The 26,606-nt window shown below is 45.6% G+C and overlaps 1 protein-coding gene across 1 annotated transcript in view; it reads right to left on the minus strand.

Annotated features, from left to right (window-relative positions):
* Positions 1–26,606, minus strand: part of COL22A1 (collagen type XXII alpha 1 chain) — a 276,007-nt gene that overhangs the window by 226,362 nt on the left and 23,039 nt on the right. Inside the window, exons 2-3 of the mRNA XM_083144895.1 lie at positions 19,301–19,447; positions 13,379–13,945 (exon numbers count right to left, since the gene is read on the minus strand). Of these exons, the coding sequence (XP_083001021.1) occupies positions 13,379–13,945; positions 19,301–19,394 (661 nt within the window). The 5' untranslated portion in view covers positions 19,395–19,447. The remainder of the gene's footprint in view (positions 1–13,378; positions 13,946–19,300; positions 19,448–26,606) is intronic.

Raw genomic sequence — 26,606 nt, forward strand, 5'->3', positions numbered from 1 at the left:
GTTTGAACAGACAGGGCCGAACCAGGGGGCATCTCCATAAAAACGCTGGACGTTCCCCTGGGAGTGCAGATGGGCTGATGCCAGCTGGGAGCGGGTGGATGATGTCACTGTGATGTCAGAACCTTCCCCCTTCTCAGCGATTTGCGGATGATATAGAGGTCAAGTTTCCGATTACTTCTCTTTCCAAAGAGGACAAAAATCAAATGATTTCTGTCCCCTTTGCCCACATGCGAGGGGATGTGCCCCGTTCGAGTGTACGCTGCCTAGCGAGTGGGTCTGAATGAGGCCCTTGTTGCGGACATAGGTATACAGTGCTGTCACCGGGCTTCCAGTGATGGATATTTTTACCTTCGCATTCCTCGGTACAGACAGACAGAGCTCATTCTGTAAGCTCTTGTGTTTAAGAGACTGATTTATTACAGTTCACATTCCAGACCAGATTTATGATTCATGTTATCGTGACAGCTGTGTAATGTGGGCCTTACATGTTACTGGTCGGCCATTTTGTCGGCCATTGCAGCCAAACATAAATTGTAGCATCACTCAGTATTTGGAGGGGGGCTTAAAAAATTGATTCGCCATGGATGGCATCATCTCCCATACTGACATACTTTACCAGTGGTTATTACTATTATCATTTTATTTACTACTAACATTTACTCATATAGTGCCATCATAACCGGGACAAAGGTGGCTGACGTAACTACCATAGGTGCAGGGAGTGCAGCTGCTATGGGGCCCAGAGCTGAGAGGGGCCACCTTCCCTGTCACAGTTACATGTGTTATATACAGGGTGTAGCTACCATAGGTGCAGGGAGTGCAGCTGCTATGGGGCCCAGAGCTGAGAGGGGCCACCTTCCCTGTCACAGTTACATGTGTTATATACAGGGTGTAACTACCATAGGTGCAGGGGGTGCAGCTGCTATGGGGCCCAGAGCTGAGAGGGGCCACCTTCCCTGTCACAGTTACATGTGTTATATACAGGGGTGTAGCTACCATAGGTGCAGGGGGTGCAGCTGCTATGGGGACCAGAGCTGAGAGGGGCCACCTTCCCTGTCAGTTACATGTGTTATATACAGGGTATAGCTACCATAGGTGCAGGGGGTGCAGCTGCTATGGGGCACAGAGCTGAGAGGGGCCACCTTCCCTGTCACAGTTACATGTGTTATATACAGGGGTGTAGCTACCATAGGTGCAGGGGGTGCAGCTGCTATGGGGCCCAGAGCTGAGAGGGGGCACCTTCCCTGTCACAGTTACATGTGTTATATACAGGGTGTAGCTACCATAGGTGCAGGGAGTGCAGCTGCTATGGGGCCCAGAGCTGAGAGGGGCCACCTTCCCTGTCACAGTTACGTGTGTTATATACAGGGGTGAAGCTACCATAGGTGCAGGGGGTGCAGCTGCTATGGGGCCCAGAGCTGAGAGGGGCCACCTTCCCTGTCAGTTACATGTGTTATATACAGGGTATAGCTACCATAGGTGCAGGGGGTGCAGCTGCTATGGGGCACAGAGCTGAGAGGGGCCACCTTCCCTGTCACAGTTACATGTGTTATATACAGGGTACAGCTACCATAGGTGCAGGGGGTGCAGCTGCTATGGGGCCCAGAGCTGAGAGGGGCCACCTTCCCTGTCACAGTTACATGTGTTATATACAGGGGTGTAGCTACCATAGGTGCAGGGAGTGCAGCTGCTATGGGCCCAGAGCTGAGAGGGGCCACCTTCCCTGTCACAGTTACATGTGTTATATACAGGGTGTAGCTACCATAGGTGCAGGGAGTGCAGCTGCTATGGGCCCAGAGCTGAGAGGGGCCACCTTCCAAGTCACAGTTGCATGTTATATACAGGGGTGTAGCTACCATAGATTCGGGGAGTGCAGCTGCTATGGGGCACAGAGCTGAGAGGGGCCATCTTCCAAGTCACAGTTACATGGTATATACAGGGGTGTAGAAACATAGAAACATAGAATTTGACGGCAGATAAGAACCATTTGGCCCATCTAGTCTGCCCCTTTTTTACCCTTCAGGTAAACTCAACCCTTTTTAATCCTTATTTCATTGTAAGGATATTCATAGGTGCAGGAAGTGCAGCTGCTGTGGGGCCCAGAGCTGAGAGGGGCCACCTTCCCTATTACTGTTACATGTGTTATATCATAGTTGCCTACCCTCCTGCATTCTGCAGGAGACTCCCTGACATAGCAGCAATCTCCCTCTCTCCCTCATTAGTCTAGCAATCTCCCTCATGTCACCTAGCCCACATTGCACTTACATCATAGTTACCTCCCCTCTGCATTCTGCAGGAGACTCCCTGACATAGCAGCAATCTCCCTCTCTCCCTCATTAGTCTAGCAATATCCCTCATTTCACCTAGCCCACATTACACTGTTACATCATAGTTACCTACCCTCCTGCATTCTGCAGGAGACTCCCTGATATAGCAGCAATCTCCCACTCTCCCTCATTAGTCTAGCAATCTCCCTCATTTCCCCTAGCCCACATTACACTGTTGCATTTTTTTGGGGAAAAAAGGAATTAGAGATAGATACATTTACATTGAATCATCAGCGCCATTTCCCAGCACTTTACCAAGTATAGTAGCTCTTACTAACTGCTTTGAGTCTCATCTACATTTGGATATAAGTCATTTAAAAAGATTCCTCTCAGATGTAGCAGTACACACCCACGCTTCTTGGTGCCACAGTCACAATCTCTTCTTACAATCTCTCTATATATGGAACTAGACACGCCCATAACAGATCATACAGATAAATGGACTGAATTTTTCTGTCTGTCTGTATGGACCCACACATTTGGATACCAACCTGCATCACCAACAGTGAGCAGACCAGCTCCCCATCCTTTTTCCCACTATAGCCATTTTTTATTGGACCTATACACAAGCCTGCACAAGAAGGAACTTCTAATTAAACAGGTGACCCTATGGTGCTGTCTATCCTGCCGTCCAACCTTCAAAATCTAGAAACTTGGCTGCTACATACATTTGGGATTACCACAGGCCTTATTTCATTCCCTACCATCCACTACAGCGTGGTGGGAGAATAAAAAAGTGTGCAGAGCGTCAGGGCCGGTGCCAGGTACGGCAGCGCCCCAGGCAGGGGGGGAGCACTCCGACGCCCCCCGCCGCTCACCTGCACTGGGGGTGTGTGTGTGTGTGTGATGCGGCCGCTAAGTCGCTCCATAACAGGGGGAGGGGGGAGAGGAGGAGAGTTGCGGTGGGTTGCTCCACCTCTCCCTAACACACACGCTCCACGAGGGGGAGAGTTTACAACCGAGGAAGGGGAGGGGATGCAGCCGCCGCTGCCGAGTCCCTCCATGAGGGGCGGGCTGTGGGGATGGTGCAGGTGTTGCTAACTCACCAGGCTCCACGGGGGGGGGGGGGGGATGGTGCGGGCGCCGCTGCGGCACTACTTCTCAACTTGCTCCATAAGGGGCGCTCCCAAGTGCCGCCCTCCAGTGGCCGGCGCCCTTGGCAAATGCCTAAGGCTGCTTAGTGGTGGCGCCGGCCCTGCCGAGTGTAGCAAGGCACCGTACACGAAGCATGGCGAGTGTAGAAAGCCATGCGAGGGGATGTGGTGCACTTTTTTACTGTCCATGTCGACTGTGTCGGCAAAAAAGTGAAATACCATATGTCGACCCTTTGTCTGTCAACCTTCAGCATGTCGACATAATGTTTGTGTCGACCTAATGACCCATGTCTACTTTCAGTCATATTGACCTTCATGCATATCGACCTAATGCTTGGATACCTATATGTATGTCTATCCAATAATCCTATTCCATTTGGGCACCGTCAATGTTGCCAGCGGCGTAACTATAGCACCGCAGGGGGGGGGGGGGGCGCTGTGCATGTGGGGGAGCCGGGGGCTGCGGTGCTATAGTTAAACCCCCCTCAATCCACCGCAGACTTACCTATCGCGCTGGTCCTGGCGGCTCCGTTCTTCTGCTGAGGACCACCAGAAAATGGCCGCCCCCATATAGCACACAGTTCTCTGAAACTGTCTGCTGTTTGGGGGCGGCCATTTTCTGGTGGTCCTCAGCAGAAGAACGGAGCCACCGGGACCAGCGCGATAGGTAAGGCTGTGGGGGATTGAGGGGGGGTTTTGCATGGGCGGCGGGGTGGCGGGGTAGGGGTGCTTGGCAGGGCGGCGATGGGGGGGGGGGGCGCCCCCTTCCCCCTAACGGCGGTGGGGTGCCCAAAACGTAGCTACGCCACTGAATGTTGCATATGAGTTCTGGGGAAAAAATTTAAAATATTTTAATTGAGAAGTAACAATGTTCTCTGATGTCCCGATGAGCTCTTAGTATTTATATAGAGATTGCACCCAGCCATTAATTCTGATTTATTCTAGATAAACAGTAAGTAATATATATTGTAATTCCTGCTATTATTACACCCTGCATGTGGCTCAATGCCATTAATAGTGATAATAGGATTAGGAGGAATCCCGAAGCCTTTATGTTGTATTAAGTTGTACAGAACAACTACAGTTATTTTTATAAACTAGTTGAGGCGAAACCACTTGGCCAGGCCGTATTCTGCCAAACAAGTTAAGGCGCACTAATGTCTGTACACGTGTTAATTCCCATTCATCATTTTGTGTTTTATGATCCAGGAAAACACGTTTAACACACAAGAATCCAGCATTCGCCCTGAACTTGTGAAATCGTAATACTTTTGCATTGGGAAAGCTCCAGCAACTGAGATCAGACAGATATGTATCTTGGCTTAGAGGCTAGACAAGGTTGAGACATAAATCAAATGTTCTCTTAATTATCTATGTACAGTATCATACAGCAAGAGACTTGGAAAATTGATAGTAAATAAAAAGGCGAAGTGCCTGACTTTCAGCAGCCATTCTACGTGCAATACATTTATTATCCAAAGCCATAGGAAATTGTGTGTGTGTGTGTGTGTGAGGGGTTTCCAGTTGCCATATAGCCCCCCTCCTCTAGGCAAGTGGCTCCAAGCTGCTGTCACATCATGTAGTTTAAGGAACAGAGAACAGGCATCTTCCACCAAGTTTGCTGAGTCCTTTATCAGCGCACTGAACCAGAGAGCAGCAGGCAACAAGAAGAGACAGGCACCTTACCATGAGGTGGGAGAATTTGTGCTTAAAGTGCAGTACTGGTTCTTTATTACAATTCCTTCTTTATGTATATACTTGTGAGCTGAAGATTTACGCTGACATGTTTCAATTCAGTTTGAGAAGGTCCTAGCTTGAGATCCCACATGCCCCTCCCCTTCCTATCTCTTTCCTATTGGCTACATTATAACTTGGCAGGCATCCAGGAAATCTGTTTGCATTAAATTTTAATTGCAACAATGTTGCTGCATGTTCCAAAACAGTTAATCCTTGGTACTGCCATGCAGGTACAGTAATAGGTTTTTATGTTGTTTTAAAAACTTAAGTCAGCTGGAAAGTAATGTTTTAAATTCATAATTATAAAAATGGAATTTCACAGTAGACAATTACTTATATTCCACCAATCAAGAACCAGTGGCGTAACTATAAATTTCGCTCCCCCCAGCCAAAAAAGTTTCTGGCGCCCCTTGCACTATATGCCACATGCCGTCATTAACCTTACACTCCACAAACCTAAATGCACCTTACACTATGGCCGGAATTTAATGCCCGAGTTCAGTGCAAGCCATGCCTCCTCCCATTTTCATCACTATGGAGGCATGCTAAGCACTCTATGAGCTTCTGGCATGCCCCCAGCCCCTCTGTCTCCCATGAATAGATGCTCTGTGTAGGCGAAAAATGTCTATTCAACCCCCGAGTGACAGGGCGTCTCCCAACTGCCCCTCTCCCCATCGCAGGACATTGCTGCCCTTGGGAGGCACAGAGGGACAGTCACAACAAAAAAAATCCCTGTCCCACGGAAATCTGTACATATAGAAAGTACTGTATGATGACAGATGCTAAGGCATGGACACGCAGACGCCGACAAACAGACAGATGATGACAAATGGACAGATCCTAAAACACGGGCGCTGACAAGTTCATACATGGACGCTGACACAGACACATATGTTGACACATGGACACTGACAGACGACTATACACAGGGATACGCTGACACACAGACTGCACATAGAGACACTGATACTGACAGACGCTGACATCTAGTGACAACACAGAAACCCAGACACTGACACAAATATGCTGACATGTGATGACACAGACTGACTGTTTTGCATCCCACTGTAGAAAACTAGGGTTTGAAAGGGTTAACCTTATTGTTGTGTACAGCTCCTGTGCTGAAGCCTGTAGAAGGGGAGGGCTCTGTAACTGGAGTGCAGAGTGCAGGGGAAGAGAAGGCAGCCACTGGAGCAGGACGGTCAAGATAGAATAGAAAGCAGGGAGTGGGACGATGCTGCAGCTGCCCAGCCTGTGCGGATGGAGGTTGTGCTGTGTACTGAGTACACAGAAACAGTTACAAACTTCCTGCCTGTGTGCTGCTGCTGGCAGGAAGGGACTAGGGAGGTAGAGACAGGACGGACCTCACCTCAGTCAGCTCTCAGCTATGCAGGTTAGTTAGAGTGAGAGGCTTCCGGCGCCCACGCAGCCCCCGCTCCTCCAAGCAGTGGCGAGGGCTGCCTTACACAAGCTACGCCACTGTCAAGAACAGTTACCTACCGGATATCTCCATACCTGTGACAACTCGACAATCTACCCTACCCCACAAGCTTGCCTAGGTCATTCTCGACTCTGAACTGACCTTTGTTCCCCACATTCAATCTTTCTCCAAATCATGTTACATGCATCTAAATAAACATATCCAAAATACGACAGTATCTCACACAAGACACTACTTCTCCGCTCTGCACAAGATCAGCGTCTCTCTTCTGCACGGATCACTAGCTCCCATTCACTATTACAGGACTTTCATCGGGCTGCTCCCATCCTATGGAATGCCCTTCCACCCACAATAAGACTCTCTGCTAGCCTCCAAACTTTCAAGCGTTCCCTGAAAACTCACCTCTTCAGGCAAGCCTATCATATTTATACACCACACGCATAACCCTCTGAGGCACTTATGTATTATATAGCTTCCCTTCTGGACTTGTAACTTGGTGGGACTGCTATGCTATTACTGGTGCCTGTCCTTGTGTTTCCCTCCTATATCCCTATAGACTGTAAGCTTGCAGCAGGGCCCTCTAACCTCAAAGTCTACTATTGTAAAGCGCTACAGAATCTGCTGCGCTATATAAGACACTGTAAATAAATAAATAAAATAAATAAATTACAGTGCCCCCAGTATATATTATGGCACATTATAGTGCCCTTAATGAATATTATGGCACATTATAGTGCCCCTAGTGAATATTATGGCACATTATGGTGCCCCTAGTGAATATTATGGCACATTATAGTGCCCCTAGTGAATATTATGGCACATTACAGTGCCCTTAATGAATATTATGGCACATTATAGTGCCCCTAGTGAATATTATGGCACATTACAGTGCCCTTAATGAATATTATGGCACATTATAGTGCCCCTAGTGAATAGTATGGCACATTATAGTGCCCCTAGTGAATATTATGGCACATTATAGTGCCCCTAGTGAATATTTTGGCACATTATGGTGCTCCTAGTGAATGTTATGGCACATTACGGTGCCCCTAGTGAATATTATTGCACATTATAGTGCCCCTAGTGAATATTATGGCACATTATGGTGCCCCTAGTGAATATTATGGCACATTATAGTGCCCCTAGTGAATATTATGGCACATTATGGTGCCCCTAGTGAATATTATGGCACATTATAGTGCCCCTAGTGAATATTATGGCACATTATAGTGCCCCTAGTGAATATTATGGCACATTATAGTGCCCCTAGTGAATATTATGGCACATTATGGTGCCTCTAGTGAATATTATGGCACATTATAGTGCCACTAGTGAATATTATGGCACATTATGGTGCCCCTAGTGAATATTATGGCACATTATGGTGCCTCTAGTGAATATTATGGCACATTATGGTGCCTCTAGTGAATATTATGGCACATTATAGTGCCACTAGTGAATATTATGGCACATTATGGTGCCCCTAGTGAATATTATGGCACATTGTGGTGCCCCTAGTGAATATTATGGCACATTATAGTGCCCCTAGTGAATATTATGGCACATTATGGTGCCCCTAGTGAATATTATGGCACATTATGGTGCCCCTAGTGAATATTATGGCACATTATGGTGCCCCTAGTGAATATTATTGCACATTATAGTGCCCCTAGTGAATATTATGGCACATTATAGTGCCCCTAGTGAATATTATGGCACATTATGGTGCCCCTAGTGAATATTATGGCACATTATAGTGCCCCTAGTGAATATTATGGCACATTATAGTGCCCCTAGTGAATATTATGGCACATTATAGTGCCCCTAGTGAATATTATGGCACATTATGGTGCCCCTAGTGAATATTATGGCACATTATAGTGCCCCTAGTGAATATTATGGCACATTATAGTGCCCCTAGTGAATATTATGGCACATTATGGTGCCCCTAGTGAATATAATGGCACATTATAGTGCCCCTAGTGAATATTATGGTGCCCCTAGTGAATATTATGGCACATTATAGTGCCCCTAGTGAATATTATGGCACATTATAGTGCCACTAGTGAATATTATGGCACATTATGGTGCCCCTAGTGAATATTATGGCACATTATGGTGCCCCTAGTGAATATTATGGCACATTATAGTGCCCCTAGTGAATATTATGGCACATTATGGTGCCTCTAGTGAATATTATGGCACATTATGGTGTCCCTAGTGAATATTATGGCACATTATGGTGCCTCTAGTGAATATTATGGCACATTATGGTGTCCCTAGTGAATATTATGGCACATTATAGTGCCTTATAAATCTTAGAAAAACCTGACCGAGATGAAGAGAAACTAAATGAAACTTTTTACACAGAGTCCCCTCTTATTCTAAGAAACTGGGTTTAAATAGGGTTTAAGATAACTTTTGCAAGAGTCAAATCAATTTCATACCTCCCAACAGTCCCGTTTTTCATGGGATCGATCCGTTTTTTTGGGACAGTCCCACCCCGCCGCCAGCGGCCGGCAGTGTCCCGCAGCGGGGGGGGGGGGGGAGTTGGAAGTACCCCCAGCCTGAGGGAATAGACGCTGTGCACAGCGTCTATTCAAGGACGCAGCGGGTGTAAAAGGGGGCATGGCCTGGCAGCGACATCATTTGCATATGTCACGTCCCTTATTTGCATAGACCACACCCCCTTTCAGTGCGGTTACACCGCGCGAGGGTCCCGCTTCTCATGCACAAGAAGTTGGGAAGTATGCAATTTTTCAGCCCAAATAGGAGGCCTCCATAGATTTCTAGAGGCTAAATGTGGTTCTACATTTAGTCCTAGTGTATAAACAATTACTTGGAATTAGGCGTTTTAGTACGAAATGATCTCAGCAGTTTTCTTGGTCACTGACTGAAAACGGGTCTGAGGTATGTGAATGGGACTGATTTATGTTCCCAAATATGTATAGAAGGGTCAGTGACTCCTACAGACCAGTGCACGACCCTCTGATGCTGAGATTGTGCCCCCAAACCATGTGTTACTGAGGAAGAAAGGAGAATCAGCCCACAGCTATAACCTAAGATAACCCACAGTAGCATCAAAGCCACATTCAGCTGATTCTCACATCAGATACACAGAGGACTGGAGCTCCTGTATTACCATATAAGACATAGATTATGTAGATGCTACAGTTTATATCAGTAACTATCCAACACACAAAACGTTCAATGCACACAACTGAAACACAACCGCAGCAGTATAATAGAATTGTCCTGAAATGTTCAAATTACAGATGGGTGGTACGGTTCTTTAGAAATCTGTACTCACGAGAATTTTGCAGCTTCGATATGAACCAAACCCAGTTCGGATACCCTGAGGAGATTCAATCCCTGCAGTTCTGGATTTGGTTTTTAGATTTGCATTTTTGGGATTTGGATCGCAAAAAAATATAAAATGATTTTAACTTTTTTTTTTGTCAATTTTCAAGAAGTCCAAAACCCATGAATTCCAAACCAAAACAGTTGAGGGTGGATTTGCGAAACCAAAACACGATGATGAAATTACAGCCAAAACACGCTACTCCAGGGGCGGATTGGGTTAGAAATTTGGCCCGGGAACGGGGGCGCATTGTGCTGGAGATACAGCCGGGGGGGCGACACTACTAACCAGGCACCGCCGTCATCGGACAGCCACCAGCGGCCGCAGCTGGTCACACAGAGTACAGCATCGCCCAATACAAATATGGCCGCCGCATATGTAAATGTAATATAGTCATATATGCGGTGGCCATATTTGTTTTGGCCAATGGTGCCGTTTGTGACCAGGCTGCTGTCGCTTGGTTCGGGCAGCACTGGAAACAAGTGAGGTGGCCCAGCCGGAGGGACATCTGGTCCGGCCCACCGGGAAATTGCCCGGTTTCCCGGTGGGCCAATCCGCCTCTGCGCTACTCACCGATACTATTGTAAATCCTTAAATGCAATACTAGAGAAATAAAGACAAATACAGAGAAAATGCAAGTGCACACTAAACACTTCCAATAAGAATCATTACCATGAACTCTGCAATATAACAGAGTAAATTTGAGGTGTTTAGCCTAAAAATACGGCCCCATCATCTGTGATTAGATGACCTCATCTGGTGGGTCCTTAACACTAAAGGCCAACATACATTAGTCCACAGGTTCTCAACGTCGGTCCTCAGGACCCCACACAGTGCATGTTTTGCAGGTCTCCTCACAGAATCAAGTTAAAAAATTGGCTCTACCTGTGGATCTTTTAAAATGTGTCAGTATTAAGTGCACCTGTGCACCTGACGGGTGACCTGGAAAATGTGAACTATGTGGGGTTCTGAGGACCAAGTTTGAGAAACCCTGCACTAGTCTGACTTGTTCTAAGGTCAAGTCGGACCGAATTCCCCTTGAGCCCCCTGGGGACTCACTTACGATTTGGCGCTTGATGTTCCATTTTTATATGCGATAATTTGCATGCAATAAAATTCCCAGGGAACTGTAGCAGCGGTGGATGCAGGGGAGCTGGGCAGGAGTGAGCGACGGGTGCCTGGCAGCATGTTTTGGCCAGGGCCAGTAGCAGGTGCAAGGCAGCTTGGCGGGAAGTGGCAGCAGAATTTAAAAAAACACGTCAAAAGACTGGCCGGCCATTGATTGGCAGAGAGCACTCTGGCGGCCAGTCTTTTGAAAGTATTTTAAAAAATTCTGTTGCCGCTTCCTGCCAAGCCTCCCAGCACCTGCCGCTCACCTCTGCCGGCACCTGTCGCTCACCGCTGCCAGGCACACCCCGCTGCAGCCCCCACCTGCAGCTCACTGCTGTCCGCTCCTGCACTTCACCGCTGGCACACACATACGGATCGGACCCAATACATCGTGGGAGCTAAAAAGGACCTGCGATGTGGCGCTGATGGGTCCAACCGGATAGATTTTATGTGCAGGGTGTTCAATCTCCGGGGCCGGACCCGATGTACACGCGACCGCGCATCGGGTAGGATGGGATGTCAAACACAAACATCAGGATCGCGTGAAATAGGCCCAAATTGTACTAGCGTAAGGCACAGAAAATCTGCCCTGGTGCCATAACGGGGGTGTGACTTTGTGAGAACAATGCTCCCACTAGCCTCTCCCCATTTACCTCTCAGCGGGTCTGGTGCCAGTAGTGTAGCGGCAAAAATCAGTAGGAAAATAGCCACTACCGGCATTTTCTGGTGATTCATGCACGCACTATAGAGGTGTCCTTGGGAACGCGGCGCAGGCACCATGTTCCCGGGTCCAATTCTGGCAGAATGCCAGAGTCTACTGCGTTGCAGAAGATGAGGGGGCCCAATTGAAGCCTGCAAACGGGTCCCCTCCTCTATTACAGCACCTCTGGCTTAGCAACACACAATATTTCTTATCATTGAAAGTCCGAGGTCGGAGTCTGTAACTGACAGGAAGCAAAGATTCATCAAAGCAGATTTTAGCTATCCTGTTAGCTAGGTACAAAGTACATAGAATTTAGCTACATACCTCCCAACATTTCTGGAACGGGAGGCGGGACAGGTTGCGCACTGTAGTCCGCAGCGGTTGTTTGGGGGCGTGGCTACTAAAAAGAGGACATGGTCTATGCTCAGGCCGCTGCTGCGAGGCCACGCCCCCTGTTTCCCCCACTGTGGGGGCAGGCTCAGCAGCTCCGTGAGCTGCTGGCTATGCCCCCAGCCCCTCTAGATGCAAGAATAGACCCAGCATCTCTTCATGGACAACAGGGGGGGACTCCCAACTGCCCCCCTGCCGTGGGACACTGCCGGACGCGGGAGCGACACGGGAACGTCCCAAAAAAAGTGACGTTCCTGCGATAAGCGGGATGGTTGGGAGGTATGTAGCTATCATGTTCTAGAATGTACAAGAAACATGATAGCTGTCATCTGCCCCTCTTGTCCTAATTAGGAGGTTTGATAAAGCCATAGTACAAATGAGAACGCAAGATTAGACATTTAAAGAACGAGGCGCAACTGGTAAACGCAGTCCTGGCTGGCACTGGTGCACTGAGAAGAACCGGAGCGATAGCTAGCCATCAAACGCTGAAAGAACAGGAACCAAGCGCAAAGTCACTTCCTCAGTATAGACAATGGCTGCTGTGCATCTTATCTCTGAATGGTTTATAACTGTCCTAGAACACAATCTTCGGTAAACAGGCAAAAGACCGGGTCCAATACAAGTAAAAGGTGACATGCGCCATTATGTGCAATCAATTCCTTTGTCACAGAAAATAAAAGTGAGTCCGAAGTTCCCAAAAGACCAACTTGTGTACCACTTGTGGCGCCTTATAAATAAAAATATAATAATAATGTCAACCTTTTGACTGTTGACCTTCCCATTGGCGACATAATGCTTGTGTCGACCTTAGCCATGTCCACCAATTTCAGGTGTTGACCTTCATGGGGTCGTCCTAGTGACCGTAACCCAATCTGAGGTAAAAGTGGCACTGAAGGAAAAAAGTATCACAACGGAGTATAAAGTAGCTTAAAAAACACCATGGAAAAAATAAAAAACTGAGGTAAAAGTAGCAAAACTGAGAAATATAAGGAAGCAGAAATTGTGCCAGGCATCGCATACCATATATATATAGAAAAAGAAATTAGGTGTTTGATGAGGACACACCTGTATTTCAAGGGTATAATGTATAACGAACAAACATTGTAAACATATGAAAATTGTTTTGGCAACTGTTAATCTTGTTTGGTAATTGCGGTGTAGGACATACGATAGACAAATGTTTAACATAATCTGAATTATAAAATGGCCACCTACTTTCACACAGCCTTCTTCTCAATATCCCTCTTATTTTATCGATGGCGTTATAGTCGGATACATGGAATACGTGAGCTGATTTGGGCTCTGATGCGATCTCGTCCAATTCTTCTTTCAGAGCTTCCCCAACGCCTACAGCAAAAATCCTAATCCCGGCTTTATGCGCCGCTGTGGCCGAATCTAACACCAGGTCTTGGCTCTTTCCATCCGTCAAGAGGATGGCGACTTTTTTAATGGCCCGCTCGCTGGGTCTCCCACCGGCCTCCCTAGAAAAACTATACGTTGTGATATATCGAAGGGCGTCCCCAGTGTTGGTGTTCCCTCCATAATATTTAATGTTCCTGGCAGCTTCTTTGACATCCTCCCGAGTCTGATACCTCCCCAGGTCAAATTCCGTGTAGGGTTTGCCGCTGTACCGTACTACTCCAACTCGAGTCTTATCAGGTTCAATCTCGAATGTGTCCACCAAGTTCGAAACCCATTGACGGACCTTCTCAAAGTCCTCCTTGCCTACGCTGGAGGATGTGTCCAGGATAAATACCAGATCATAATGGACGTTCTTACAGCCTGGAAAATAAAATAATTGTACAGAAAGGTCAAAGAATTTATTTCAATATGTTAATAAAAACAAAAAAACAACTGTGTAGTGTTCATTATATTGTCTGTTATAATATCTTATTTTACGAAGTGGTGAAGAATTGTCAACCACATGCAAATCCTATAAAGAGATAATATACGCTACACTGTCTACTTACCAACTTACTAAGTATAGGCAAAGTCTATAAATAGATAATAATACACTCTACACTGCTTACTAACCATCTAACTAACTATATGCAAATCCTATAAATATATAATGATATACTCTGAACTGCTTACTAACCAACTATCTAACTATAGGCAAATCCTATAACTAGATAATAATATACTCTACACTTCTTACTAACTAAGTATAGGCAAATCCTATAAATGTATAATAATATGATCTACACTGCTTACTAACCAACAAACTAAGTATAGGCAAATCCTATAACTCGATAATAATATACTCTACACTGCTTACTAACTAACGAAGTATAGGCAATCCTATAAATAGATAATAATATACGCTACACTGCTTACTAACTAACTGTAGGCAAATCCTATAAATGGATAATAATATACTCTACACCAGTGGTTCCCAAACTGTGGGGGTTATTCTGGTTCACTCCTTCTGACAAAATCCTTCTTAGATGGACAAAACCATGTGCACTGCAGGTGGGGCAGATGTTACTTGTGCAGAGAGAATTAGATTTGGGTGGGGTTTTTCTTCAATGTGAGATCTATATTGAAGTGTAAAATCATGCAGTCAGTATTTTCCCTGCACAGAAACAAAATAACTCACCCAAATCTAATTCTCTCTGCACATGTTACATCTGCCCCCCTGAAGTGCACATGGTTTTGTCCATCTAAGAAGGATTTTGTCAGAAATAATGAACTAGAATAACCCCCTGTGTGCCGTGGCTCCCTGGGGTGCCTCGGGACACTTACAGGGGTGCCACGGGTTGGTGGTCCAGGACCAATTCAAATTATTTATGATCAATTATTTGTGGACAAAACCAGTGATGGTGGCTGCCAATCATAAAATATGTACAATCAGAAGCAAATCCTGCCCTTTACCACATAACTGAACCTAAGAAACACATATAAACACAATCTACTTCATTTTACATATTTTTTGGGGGGCCTAGGGGTGCCGTGGAAAAATTCTGCTACTATAGGGTGCCGTGATTCTAAAAAGATTGGGAACCCCTGCTCTACACTGTTTACTAACTAACTAACTATAGGCATATCCTATAAATAGATAATAATATACGCTACACTGCTTACTAACTAACTGTAGGCAAATCCTATAAATGGATAATAATACACTCTACACTGTTTACTTACTAACTAACTAACTAACTGTAGGCATATCCTATAAATAGATAATAATATACTCTACACTGCTTACTAACTAACGAAGTATAGGCAAATCCTATAAATATAAAATAATATACTCTACACCGTTTACTAACTAACTAACTATAGGCATATCCTATAAATAGATAATAATATACTCTACACTGCTTACTAACTAACTAGAGGCATAGCCTATAAATATATAATAATATACTCTACACTGTTTACTTACTAACTAAAGGCAAATCCTATATATAGATAATAATATACGCTACACTGCTTACTAACTAACTGTAGGCAAATCCTATAAATGGATAATAATATACTCTACACTGCTTACTAACTAACTATAGGCATATCCTATAAATATATAATAATATACTCTACACTGCTTACTAACTAACTATAGGCAAATCCTATAAATAGATAATAATATACTCTACACTGCTTACTAACTAACTATAGGCAAATCCTATAAATAGATAATAATATACACTACACTGCTTACTAACTAACTGTAGGCAAATCCTATAAATGGATAATAATATACTCTACACTGCTTACTAACTAACTATAGGCAAATCCTATAAATAGATAATAATATACTCTACACTGCTTACTAACTAACTGTAGGCAAATCCTATAAATGGATAATAATATACTCTACAATGCTTACTAACTATAGGCATTTCCTATAAATAGATAATAATATGCTCTACACTGCTTACTAAACAACTAACTAACTATAGGCAAATCCTATAAATAATAGCAAGTAGGTGATAGTGTTGGGAGTATAGGGTGCATTGATGCCTGGAGATCTATCTACTCATCATACACTTTCCTTCTAGACACGGTTCGTATGTGTGAAGGCTTTTTAAGTGTTTGTGCTAATTTTTATGATTTTTTGGGGACTTTAATTTTTTTTTTTTTATATATATACCTCTTTTACCATTTTGGATTATTTTATATGTTTTATATTTTTTTGGATGTTGACCTTCTGGACATGGTCCAAGTTTACTTACCTTTGACTGTAGGAACTTCTTCTTGTTAAGGAGTATTCCTGGTTGTCTATTTTTGTACATTAAATATTACTTTTTACTTGAATTGGAGATGTCATAGAATTATTATTTTGGAATAATTACACCTCCAGACTGGAGTTAAAGAAACCCTGATGAGCTATGATGAAACTAAAGAAACCTTTATATGTTTTTCCGCTCCTTGTGTCGAGGTAGAAAAACGACCTAATCAACAATTCGGGCATAAAGAAACCATTACGTTTGGGGCTGTAACCTCATCACGTGTGAGTGGGGTAAGCCTCCTTCTACCATCTTCTCATTAAAAGAAACCTCTGTGTTTCCCCATCCGTCCTCTAGAGGTGAGTGAGGTATGCCGCTAGAGAACACCCATCTAACCTCCATTGGTTTATATAGTTATACACCAATTTTTGTAACTTGTCTTCACTGGAAGTTTTACACGTTTCTTCCCTTATGTTTTTTCACATATATTGAACAACCACCTCTCCACTGGAACACAAAGATCAGTCGTCCATCTGGATATGCTCACTACCGGAATGAACACATCGATCAAAGAATTCTTCACACAGGACTCAAAATATTATAAATAGATAATAATATGATCTACACTGTTTACTAACTATCTAACCAAAAAACCTACTAACTGCTACCACTAAAGTCATCAATGTTCCCTACTTGTAATGCAAATTTCTACACTCTTGTTAATTAACTTACCAAGCATTGGAGAGAGATAAAGTACCAGCCAATCCACTCTTAACTGTCATGTTAGAGGCCGTGATTCAAAAATTTCAACAGCTGATTTTTTAGTACTTTATCTCTCTCTAAGGGACACACACACGGGGCGATGTAAGGAGTATTTGTAAGCGAACTGACTAGATTGCTTAGAAATGGATGTACTGATTGCTCTGTGTGTAGAGTACCCCACTACCCCGGCGACGCTGATGCGCGGTCCCACGCCTCACCATCGCCAGACTGGATTTAGTCATCGCCATTGTTCTCTCACCAGAGAACACGTCAGTGACAGATCGTAGCTGTGTCATTCCTGTATGTATGCCTGCATGTCACAGCTGTGAAGGGGTTGATTTATCAAGCAGTGAAAAGATTGGAGAAGCGGGGCGTCAGTAGAGAAGTCACTTATAGCAATCAGCTTCCACCTTTCATTTTATAAAATGCACTTGGCAAATGTGAGTTTTAGAACCATAATTCAAAATAATCATTTTTATATTTTATTTCATCTTTGATACTATGAAATTTAGTAACATACGCCCCAGTACGGGTTTCCATAGTTCTCTACTGTTCCATATTTGCATAATAGGAAAACAGAAAAACATTTATTTGAATTTCAAGCTCTGTACAAACAAAAATCTTTTTGTTATATGGATCACTCGGCTTTTACAGCCCAGAGATTCCTCTTCGTTCCAGTTTTGTTCTGATCCCCTTTGTTTCCTGCGTTTGCGGGAAAGATTGAAAAGACCACTGGTGGATGTCAAATCTTTGTCTGACCTTTATCAGACACGTCACTTTCTGAGAGGACACCCACGTGTCTGGCGGCTCTGTGAGGAAGCTGGAACTGGACAGAACTTTAGGAATTAACATACATTAGTAGGAAACATACAAAATATGTGCAAGCATAGGCGTCTAGTAATTGAACTATAAGTCCCCGAATCCTATGACTTGTATAACTTCCAGTTTCACAAGACAGAACAATGACGATGTGGCCGGGAAAGGGGGGGGGGGGGGGGGGGTTGGTGTAAGGCCAGTTTTGGTTCTATGAAAAAGAACCCACATGGAAAAAATCCCAGAGGGAAAGTGCATGGTGATGTGTTTTTTGTTTTCCATGTGAAGTTTTCTTGCGGACTTATTTCATGTTTGTTCTTTTATGGTTACTGTTTGTTACTGTTTGTGATATATGATTAACCTTTTATGTCATTTCAGTGTGGAGGCTTTTTTCAGTGTAGGTTTTTTTTCAGTGTGGAATTTTTCAGTGTGTTTTTTTTTTTTTTTGCAGTGCAGGTTTTTTTTCAGTGTGGGTTTTTTTTTCTGGGAAAACTTGCAAAGTCTGCACTGCTGTATTAGGCTGATATGTGCACAACCGGGCATCGATGCATTTTTGGTCAGCCTTGATGGTACCGCCTGCTGTGCATTTTGTCATTTATTGTGGTGCAAGGATTGTAGTGATTCTGCTTTTCTTTAAGATTAAAAATAACATTTCCTGCCAAAATCCTACATCTCCATGTCGTATTCGGTATGAAATCCCGACGGTCGAAATCCCGACAGGGTCAAAATCCCGAATGGGTCATAATACCGACAAGGACAAAATCCCGACAAGGACAAAATCCCGACATTTAAAATATATAGATTGTACAGGTGAAACAGTCAACATGACTTTCCGTCGACAGGTCACAAGGTCGACATGGGTTTTTCACTGTTTTTTTTTTACCCGAATGTCTACACAGTCGACATGGACACAATTGGAAGTGAACCGTAGCACCTCGCTTCGCTTGCAATGCTTCGGGCACACTATTTTATTCTCCCACCATGCCCTAGTTGATGGTAGGGCATGAAATACCGCCTGTCGGCACATGTCGGGTCAAAAAACAGTGAAAAAACCCATGTCGACCTTGCGACCTGTCGACGGAAAGTCATGTTGACTGTTTCACCTGTACATTCTATATGTTTTTATTTCGACCCGGTCAGGATTTTAAATGTCGAGATTTTGTCCTTGTTGGGATTTTGCCCTTGTCGGTATTATGACCCTGTCGGGATTTTGACCGTCAGGATGTTGACTGCATCCCCTCCATGTCTGTATTTTAGATGTATAGGGTTATACAGAATATATTATTTGAGCGGCACACATAGGGCACATCGGAGGTTAGAAGGGTTAGTGGTTTTTGGGTGGGAGAAGTCAGGAGTATTGTAGTAGAAGGGTAACACAGGAATAACATACCGGCTCTTTGTGCCTGAGTGTCCCCACCAGCAAACACCAGGACCAGGACCAGCAGTAGTAAGTAAGGCATGCGATAACCCGCTTCTGTCCGCATTCTTCCCGTCTGCTTCCTCCTTATAGAGGTTCAGCTTCATTTAAAACATTCACCTGTTTGACGAGAAAACATTGCACAAGTAATTAGTAGTGAACTAGTGATTATATTGTGGTGCAGATAGACTTATTGCACTGCACATATACCCCGCACGTTCTTTGGACACTTTTAATTCTACCTGTTTATCAAACAACAAAAAACAAACTCTACCAGTCTAGGCCGCTGCGAACGTACCAGAGGCGTAACTCTTGGAGGCAATGGAGTCACCTGCTACCAGGCTCCTGCTCCAAAGGGGGCACCTTTCCTCCCCTGCCAGTTTAAATCAGTTATTGAATGCCGTTACTATCGCTTCTGTGGCTGACTCCCCTCCTAACATCATTTTTGTAAGTGTCACACGCACCCTGTATTAGAACCCATGGTCTGTCTTACTGGAGACAGGCACCGGGCACCAATATACATATCTTGCCTCCGGGCAACTGGGACGAACTTACGCCACTGGAACATACACAGCCTAGCGTACAGGCCTTCTATTCCCTACCACATGTACACGCACACACATTCATTCTAGGGTTAATTTTGTTGGGAGCCAATTAGCCTACCTGTATATTTTTGGATTGTGGGAAGAAACCGGAGTACCCGGAGGAAACCCACGCAAGCACAGGGAGAATATACAAACTCTGCACAGTTAGAGCCCTGGTGGGAATCGAACCCAGGACCTCAGCACTTAATGCATAATGCATTGATATCTTATAAACAGTAATAATATTTATTTTATTCTTATATTATTGTATGATTTCATCGTTATCCATGAGCTAGATACTGTCATTCAGTAATGCTTGCACTTATAGTATGTAGATAAATAAAATTTTGGGGGAGATGTAACCTGGAAGATAACTACAGACAGATAAAATACCAACCAATCAGATCCTACAGATGGTGCTGCCCTCATCTGAGCGGCTCTCGTCAAATGGTTTAGCTCGCCTTGTCGCGAATGAGGCGTGCATGTGTGTGAGACTCTTGTGCGCTCTATTTGCGGTAATGGACGTGTGAGACACTTGCGCATCCATGTCCCGGCAAACGGCGCAGAGCACCCCAGCGCACCCGACGGCAGTGACTCCATCTTTTAATTGCCATGTTACAGGTTGTGTTTGAAAAATAATGTTTGGAATTTGATTGGTTGGTACAGATGTGTCCTTCCTCATATAGCCTGCTATGTAATATGTGGCATATAAATGTAATTGGTATTATCACCCCACTTATATTTAGGTAAAGACAAAATATAAACCATGAGCTCATCTTCAAAGGCAGCGGAGAGCTGACCTAACAGACTCCAGCTTCTAATTTTACGTGGACAGTGGACCCACCAAAGCCAACGTGAGTGTAACCAGAGCAATGTAACAAACCCAAAATAGTAGATAGATCTCACAAGGTCCAAATAACTCACAGCAAGAATAGTGACATGATGTGAGGAGGGGAATGGAGGTAGCAGGAAGCCACAGACTGAGAGTTATATAGTGGGAGGAGCAGGGTCCCCAGCAGCACAGAGTATATCAGGAGATGAGTGATGTGTCAGTGAGGACAGGGCTGCATGTGACAGGGGCAGTGACATGATGTGAGGAGGGGAATGGAGGTAGCAGGAAGCCACAGACTGAGAGTTATATAGTGGGAGGAGCAGGGTCCCCAGCAGCACAGAGTATATCAGGAGATGAGTGATGTGTCAGTGAGGACAGGGCTGCATGTGACAGCGGCAGTGACATGATGTGAGGAGGGGAATGGAGGCAGCAGGAAGCCACAGACTGAGAGTTATATAGTGGGAGGAGCAGGGTCCCCAGCAGTACAGAGTATATCAGGAGATGAGTGCTGTGTCAGTGAGGACAGGACTGCATGTGACAGGGGCAGTGACATGATGTGAGGAGGGGAATGGAGGCAGCAGGAAGCCACAGACTGAGAGTTATATAGTGGGAGGAGCAGGGTCCCCAGCAGCACAGAGTATATCAGGAGATGAGTGCTGTGTCAGTGAGGACAGGACTGCATGTGACAGGGGCAGTGACATGATGTGAGGAGGGGAATGGAGGCAGCAGGAAGCCACAGACTGAGAGTTATATAGTGGGAGGAGCAGGGTCCCCAGCAGCACAGAGTATATCAGGAGATGAGGGATGTGTCAGTGAGGACAGGGCAGCATGTGACAGGGGCAGTGACATGATGTGAGGAGGGGAATGGAGGCAGCAGGAAGCCACAGACTGAGAGTTATATAGTGGGAGGAGCAGGGTCCCCAGCAGCACAGAGTATACCAGGAGCTGATGTGTCAGTGAGGACAGGGCAGCATGTGACAGGGGCAGTGACATGATGTGAGGAGGGGAATGGAGGCAGCAGGAAGCCACAGACTGAGAGTTATATAGTGGGAGGAGCAGGGTCCCCAGCAGCACAGAGTATATCAGGAGATGAGTGATGTGTCAGTGAGGACAGGACTGCAGGTGACAGGGGCAGTGACGTGATGTGAGGAGGGGAATGGAGGCAGCAGGAAGCCACAGACTGAGAGTTATATAGTGGGAGGAGCAGGGTCCCCAGCAGCACAGAGTATACCAGGAGCTGATGTGTCAGTGAGGACAGGGCTGCATGTGACAGGGGCAGTGACATGATGTGAGGAGGGGAATGGAGCCAGCAGGTAGCCACAGACTGAGAGTTATATAGTGGGAGGAGCAGGGTCCCCAGCAGCACAGAGTATATCAGGAGATGAGTGATGTGTCAGTGAGGACAGGGCTGCGTGTGACAGGGGCAGTGACATGATGTGAGGAGGGGAATAGAGCCAGCAGGTAGCTAGCTACAGACTGAGAGTTATATAGTGGAGGGGCAGGGTCCCCAGCAGCACAGAGTATATCAGGAGATGAGTGATAAGTCAGTGAGGACAGGGCTGCATGTGACAGGGGCAGTGACATGATGTTAGGAGGGGAATTGGGCAGCAGGAAGCCACAGACTGAGAGTTATATAGTAGGAGGAGCAGGGTCCCCAGCAGCACAGAGTATATCAGGAGATGAGTGATAAGTCAGTGAGGACAGGGCTGCATGTGACAGGGGCAGTGACATGATGTGTGGAGGGGAATGGAGGCAGCAGGAAGCCACAGACTGAGAGTTATATAGTGGAGGGGCAAGTTATTTTTGTTTTTACAATGTTTCAAAATTCAATATATGAACAGAACAATGCAGATTCAAAAAATAATGTTAATGTATTTTCTGCTAGGCTCAGGGTCAGGGTACAGGCAATGCATGTTAGTAATTAGGATGGCAAGAGGGAAAACAATCATTCAAAAACTTTTACCATAAATGTGCCTCTGGGGGACTTAGCTCTGTTCTCCAAAAGCAAAAACACTCAATGAATACAATTAAAAATAAGACTTTAGAACCAGCTCTGAAGGTCTTGTCTATAGATTTGCTGGAAAACTTTAGGGAACATGAAATTCAATATTCCTATTGTGTACATAACATTTCAGAATAATTAATGAACAGGAGATCTACTGTGCATCTGATTACTATCGAGTCAGTTCACCTTGATATATTATATACAACACACAGGAGATAACTCAAACTTGCCTACTTTTGAAAACTAGTTTCAGGGAGATTATAGTTGGTAATAGAATTTTGCACAGCGCCCCATTGAGGGGGGCGTGTCATGCTCTACCCAAAGGGCGTGTCTAGTTCCATATATGGAGAGATTGTGAAAAGAGATTGTAAACGTGGCACCTAGAAGCGTGGGTGTGTACTGCTACATCTGAGAGGAACCCTTTAAAATGACTTATATCCAAATGTAGATGAGCCCCAAAGCAGTTAGTAAGAGATACTGTACTTACTGAAGTGCTGGGAAATGGTGCTGATGATTCAATCTCAATGTAACTGTATCTATCTCGTATTCCTTTTTTACCCAATAAATGTAACAGTGTAATGAGGTGACATGAGGGAGATTGCTAGACTAATGAGGGAGATAGGGAGATTGCTGTTATTTCAGGGAGTCTCCTGCAGAATACAGGAGGGGAGGTAACTATGATGTAACAGTGTAATGTGGGCTAGGTGACATGAGGGAGATTGCTAGTCTAATGAGGGAGAGAGGGAGATTGCTGCTACAGTATGTCAGGGAGTCTCCTGCAGAATACAGGAGGGGAGGTAACTATGATGTAACAGTGTAATGTGGGCTAGGTGACATGAGGGAGATTGCTAGACTAATGAGGGAGAGAGGGAGATTGCTGCTATTTCAGGGAGTCTCCTGCAGAATGCAGGAGGGGAGATAAATATGATGTAACAGTGTAATGTGGGCTAGGTGACATGAGGGAAATTGCTAGACTAATGAGGGAGAGAGGGAGATTGCTGTTATTTCAGGGAGTCTCCTGCAGAATACAGGAGGGTAGGTGACTATGATGTAACCGTGTAATGTGGGCTAGGTGACATGAGGGAGATTGCTAGACTAATGAGGGAGAGAGGGAGATTGCTGCTATGTCAGAATGTCTCCTGCAGAATGCAGGAGGGTAGGTGACTATGATGTAACCGTGTAATGTGGGCTAGGTGACATGAGGGAGATTGCTAGACTAATGCGGGAGATAGGGAGATTGCTGCTATGTCAGGGAGTCTCCTGCAGAATACAGGAGGGTAGGTGACTATGATGTAACCGTGTAATGTGGGCTAGGTGACATGAGGGAGATTGCTAGACTAATGAGGGAGAGAGGGAGATTGCTGCTATGTTAGAATGTCTCCTGCAGAATACAGGAGGGGAGGTAACTATGATGTAACAGTGTAATGTGGGCTAGGTGACATGAGGGAAATTGCTAGACTAATGCGGGAGATAGGGAGATTGCTGCTATGTCAGGGAGTCTCCTGCAGAATACAGGAGGGTAGGTGACTATGATGTAACAGTGTAATGTGGGCTAGGTGAAATGAGGGAGATTGCTAGACTAATGAGGGAGAGAGGGAGATTTCTGCTATGTCAGGGAGTCTCCTGCAGAATACAGGGGGGGAGGTAACTATGATGTAACAGTGTAATGTGGGCTAGGTGACATGAGGGAAATTGCTAGACTAATGAGGGAGAGAGGGAGATTGCTGCTATGTCAGGGAGTCTCCTGCAGAATACAGGAGGGTAGGTGACTATGATGTAACAGTGTAACGTGGGCTAGGTGAAATGAGGGAGATTGCTAGACTAATGAGGGAGAGAGGGAGAATGCTGCTATGTCAGGGAGTCTCCTGCAGAATACAGGAGGGTAGGCAGCTAACAGATAACTGTAGCTCTCAGAGCAGGAGCCTCTCCTGTTGTGTCCCAGAGACTCCCTGCTTGGTGCAGGAACAGAAAGGAATGCCGACACACAGGAGATAACTGTACGTCCCAGAGCCAGGACCATCCCTGCTGTGTGCAGGAAGGAATGCATACCCTCCAACTGTACCGATTTAGCCGGTACAGTACTGTTTTTTAATGGTCTGTACCGGCTAAATCTAACTGTACCGATTGTATCGATTTTTTGTAGCCAGCGCCTCTGGGAGTTGTAGTTTTGGAAACTGTCAGCATCCAATCAGAGTGAGGATGCTACAGTGAGCCACTGAAAATGCGATGACTTGACCAATGAGGGCTGTGCTGGGAAGAGTGATGTGAGCTGCAGCCAATGAAGCGGCTAGTTGTAGGCTGTGTGAGACTTGGTGACAGTAGCCGAGTCTCACACAGTGCACACTGTCTGTGACTGTGCGCCCGCTCTTCCGGGTGTATCGGTCTGTGCAGGCGGATACGGGACATGGCTGCAGAGCTGGATAAGATGCACATACTAGCGGCTTCCTGGTCGGGTGTGAGGGCCACCCCGCACCTGATGTGCGGTGACCAGGTCTGGGTGCTGGGGAGTCCTCCCCGGTGTTAGGGCGGCATGGTTAGAATATAAAATAATGCTGAGCAGGGGATGGGGCAGCTGAGCTAGGCAAGGAGCATGTAATAAAAAAAATGCACAGTACACATTCGGAAAGGGGGTGTGAACACGCCCACTTCCCCTGTGACCACGCCTACTTCACGCATGGCCACACCCCCTTCCCGAATGTGTACCGATTCCTGCCCTTCAGATGTTGGAGGGTATGGGAATGGCGACACACAGGAAGGAACGCCAGCTCTCCCTGAAGCCGTATTCATCAGGATAATACTGATATCAGGGGTGTGGTATAGGGGTCCGACAGTCGGGATCCTGACTGGCCGGACTCAGACAGCATGGTGAACGCAACAAAGCCACTTGCGGGCACAGTGGCTCGCTGCTCTCGCCACCTATTCTATTCTCCCTCTATGGGATTCATGGACGCCCACGAGGGAGAATAGCAGGTGGCTGTCGGGAACCCGGCTGTCGGTGTTTTGACAGTCAGGATCCTGACGTCGGGTGTTGGGACCCTGTCTGGCACCGATATCAGTACGCCCGTCCATAGGTGCCGATTTATGTTTTTGCTGGTTGGTGCTCAAGCCAAAAATATAGGGGAGTGGCTTCATGGGGAAAGGGGCGTGGCCACAAAATAATACTGATTTATATTACGCAGCACAGTTGTCTCCAATATTCAAATTATGGCAACAGTGCCAAATACATAAATGCCCCCACAGTGCCAAATACATAATTGCCCCCACAGTGCCAAATACATAATTGCCCCCACAGTGCCAAACACATAAATGCCCCCACAGTGCCAAACACATAAATGCCCCCACAGTGCAGGTACATAAATGCCCCCACAGTACCTGTTCCAGCGACGAGGGAGGGGGAGTGCAGTGGGACACGGGCGGGTGGGCAGCTGCTGAGCAGGTGGGTGCTCATCAGTTTCCGTTGGTGCTCGGGCCCTCAAGCACCCACAGAATCGACACCTATGCGCCCGTCCCACATACAGTATGTCAGGGAGAGCTAAAGGCACCTGGCTAGCAATTCTTTTTCTATGGGAAATAAAAACTCTCACTCAGTTCCTCTACGAGCCTTAGAAGGTGCTGCTGACAGTAACATGTTAGCTCCTTACATGAAACCAATTCATCTCTCTGCTCCTCGTGTCGGAATAACAGTGATCGTTATTTACTTGTTGTCATTGTGCAGTAAATGTTACACCTCACTAACAATATCCAGAAACAAACCACAAAACCACATGGTGCCGGCTGCTGCTGCAAATCTGCTTCGCTTTCTGATAGTTTACGATAACTAACATTTTCTATTTGGAGATATTACTCATTTTTTGAATC

The sequence above is a fragment of the Crinia signifera genome, chromosome 5 (genome assembly GCF_055691185.1).
Source record: "Crinia signifera chromosome 5, ASM5569118v1, whole genome shotgun sequence".
NCBI classification, from domain to species: Eukaryota; Metazoa; Chordata; class Amphibia; order Anura; family Myobatrachidae; genus Crinia; species Crinia signifera.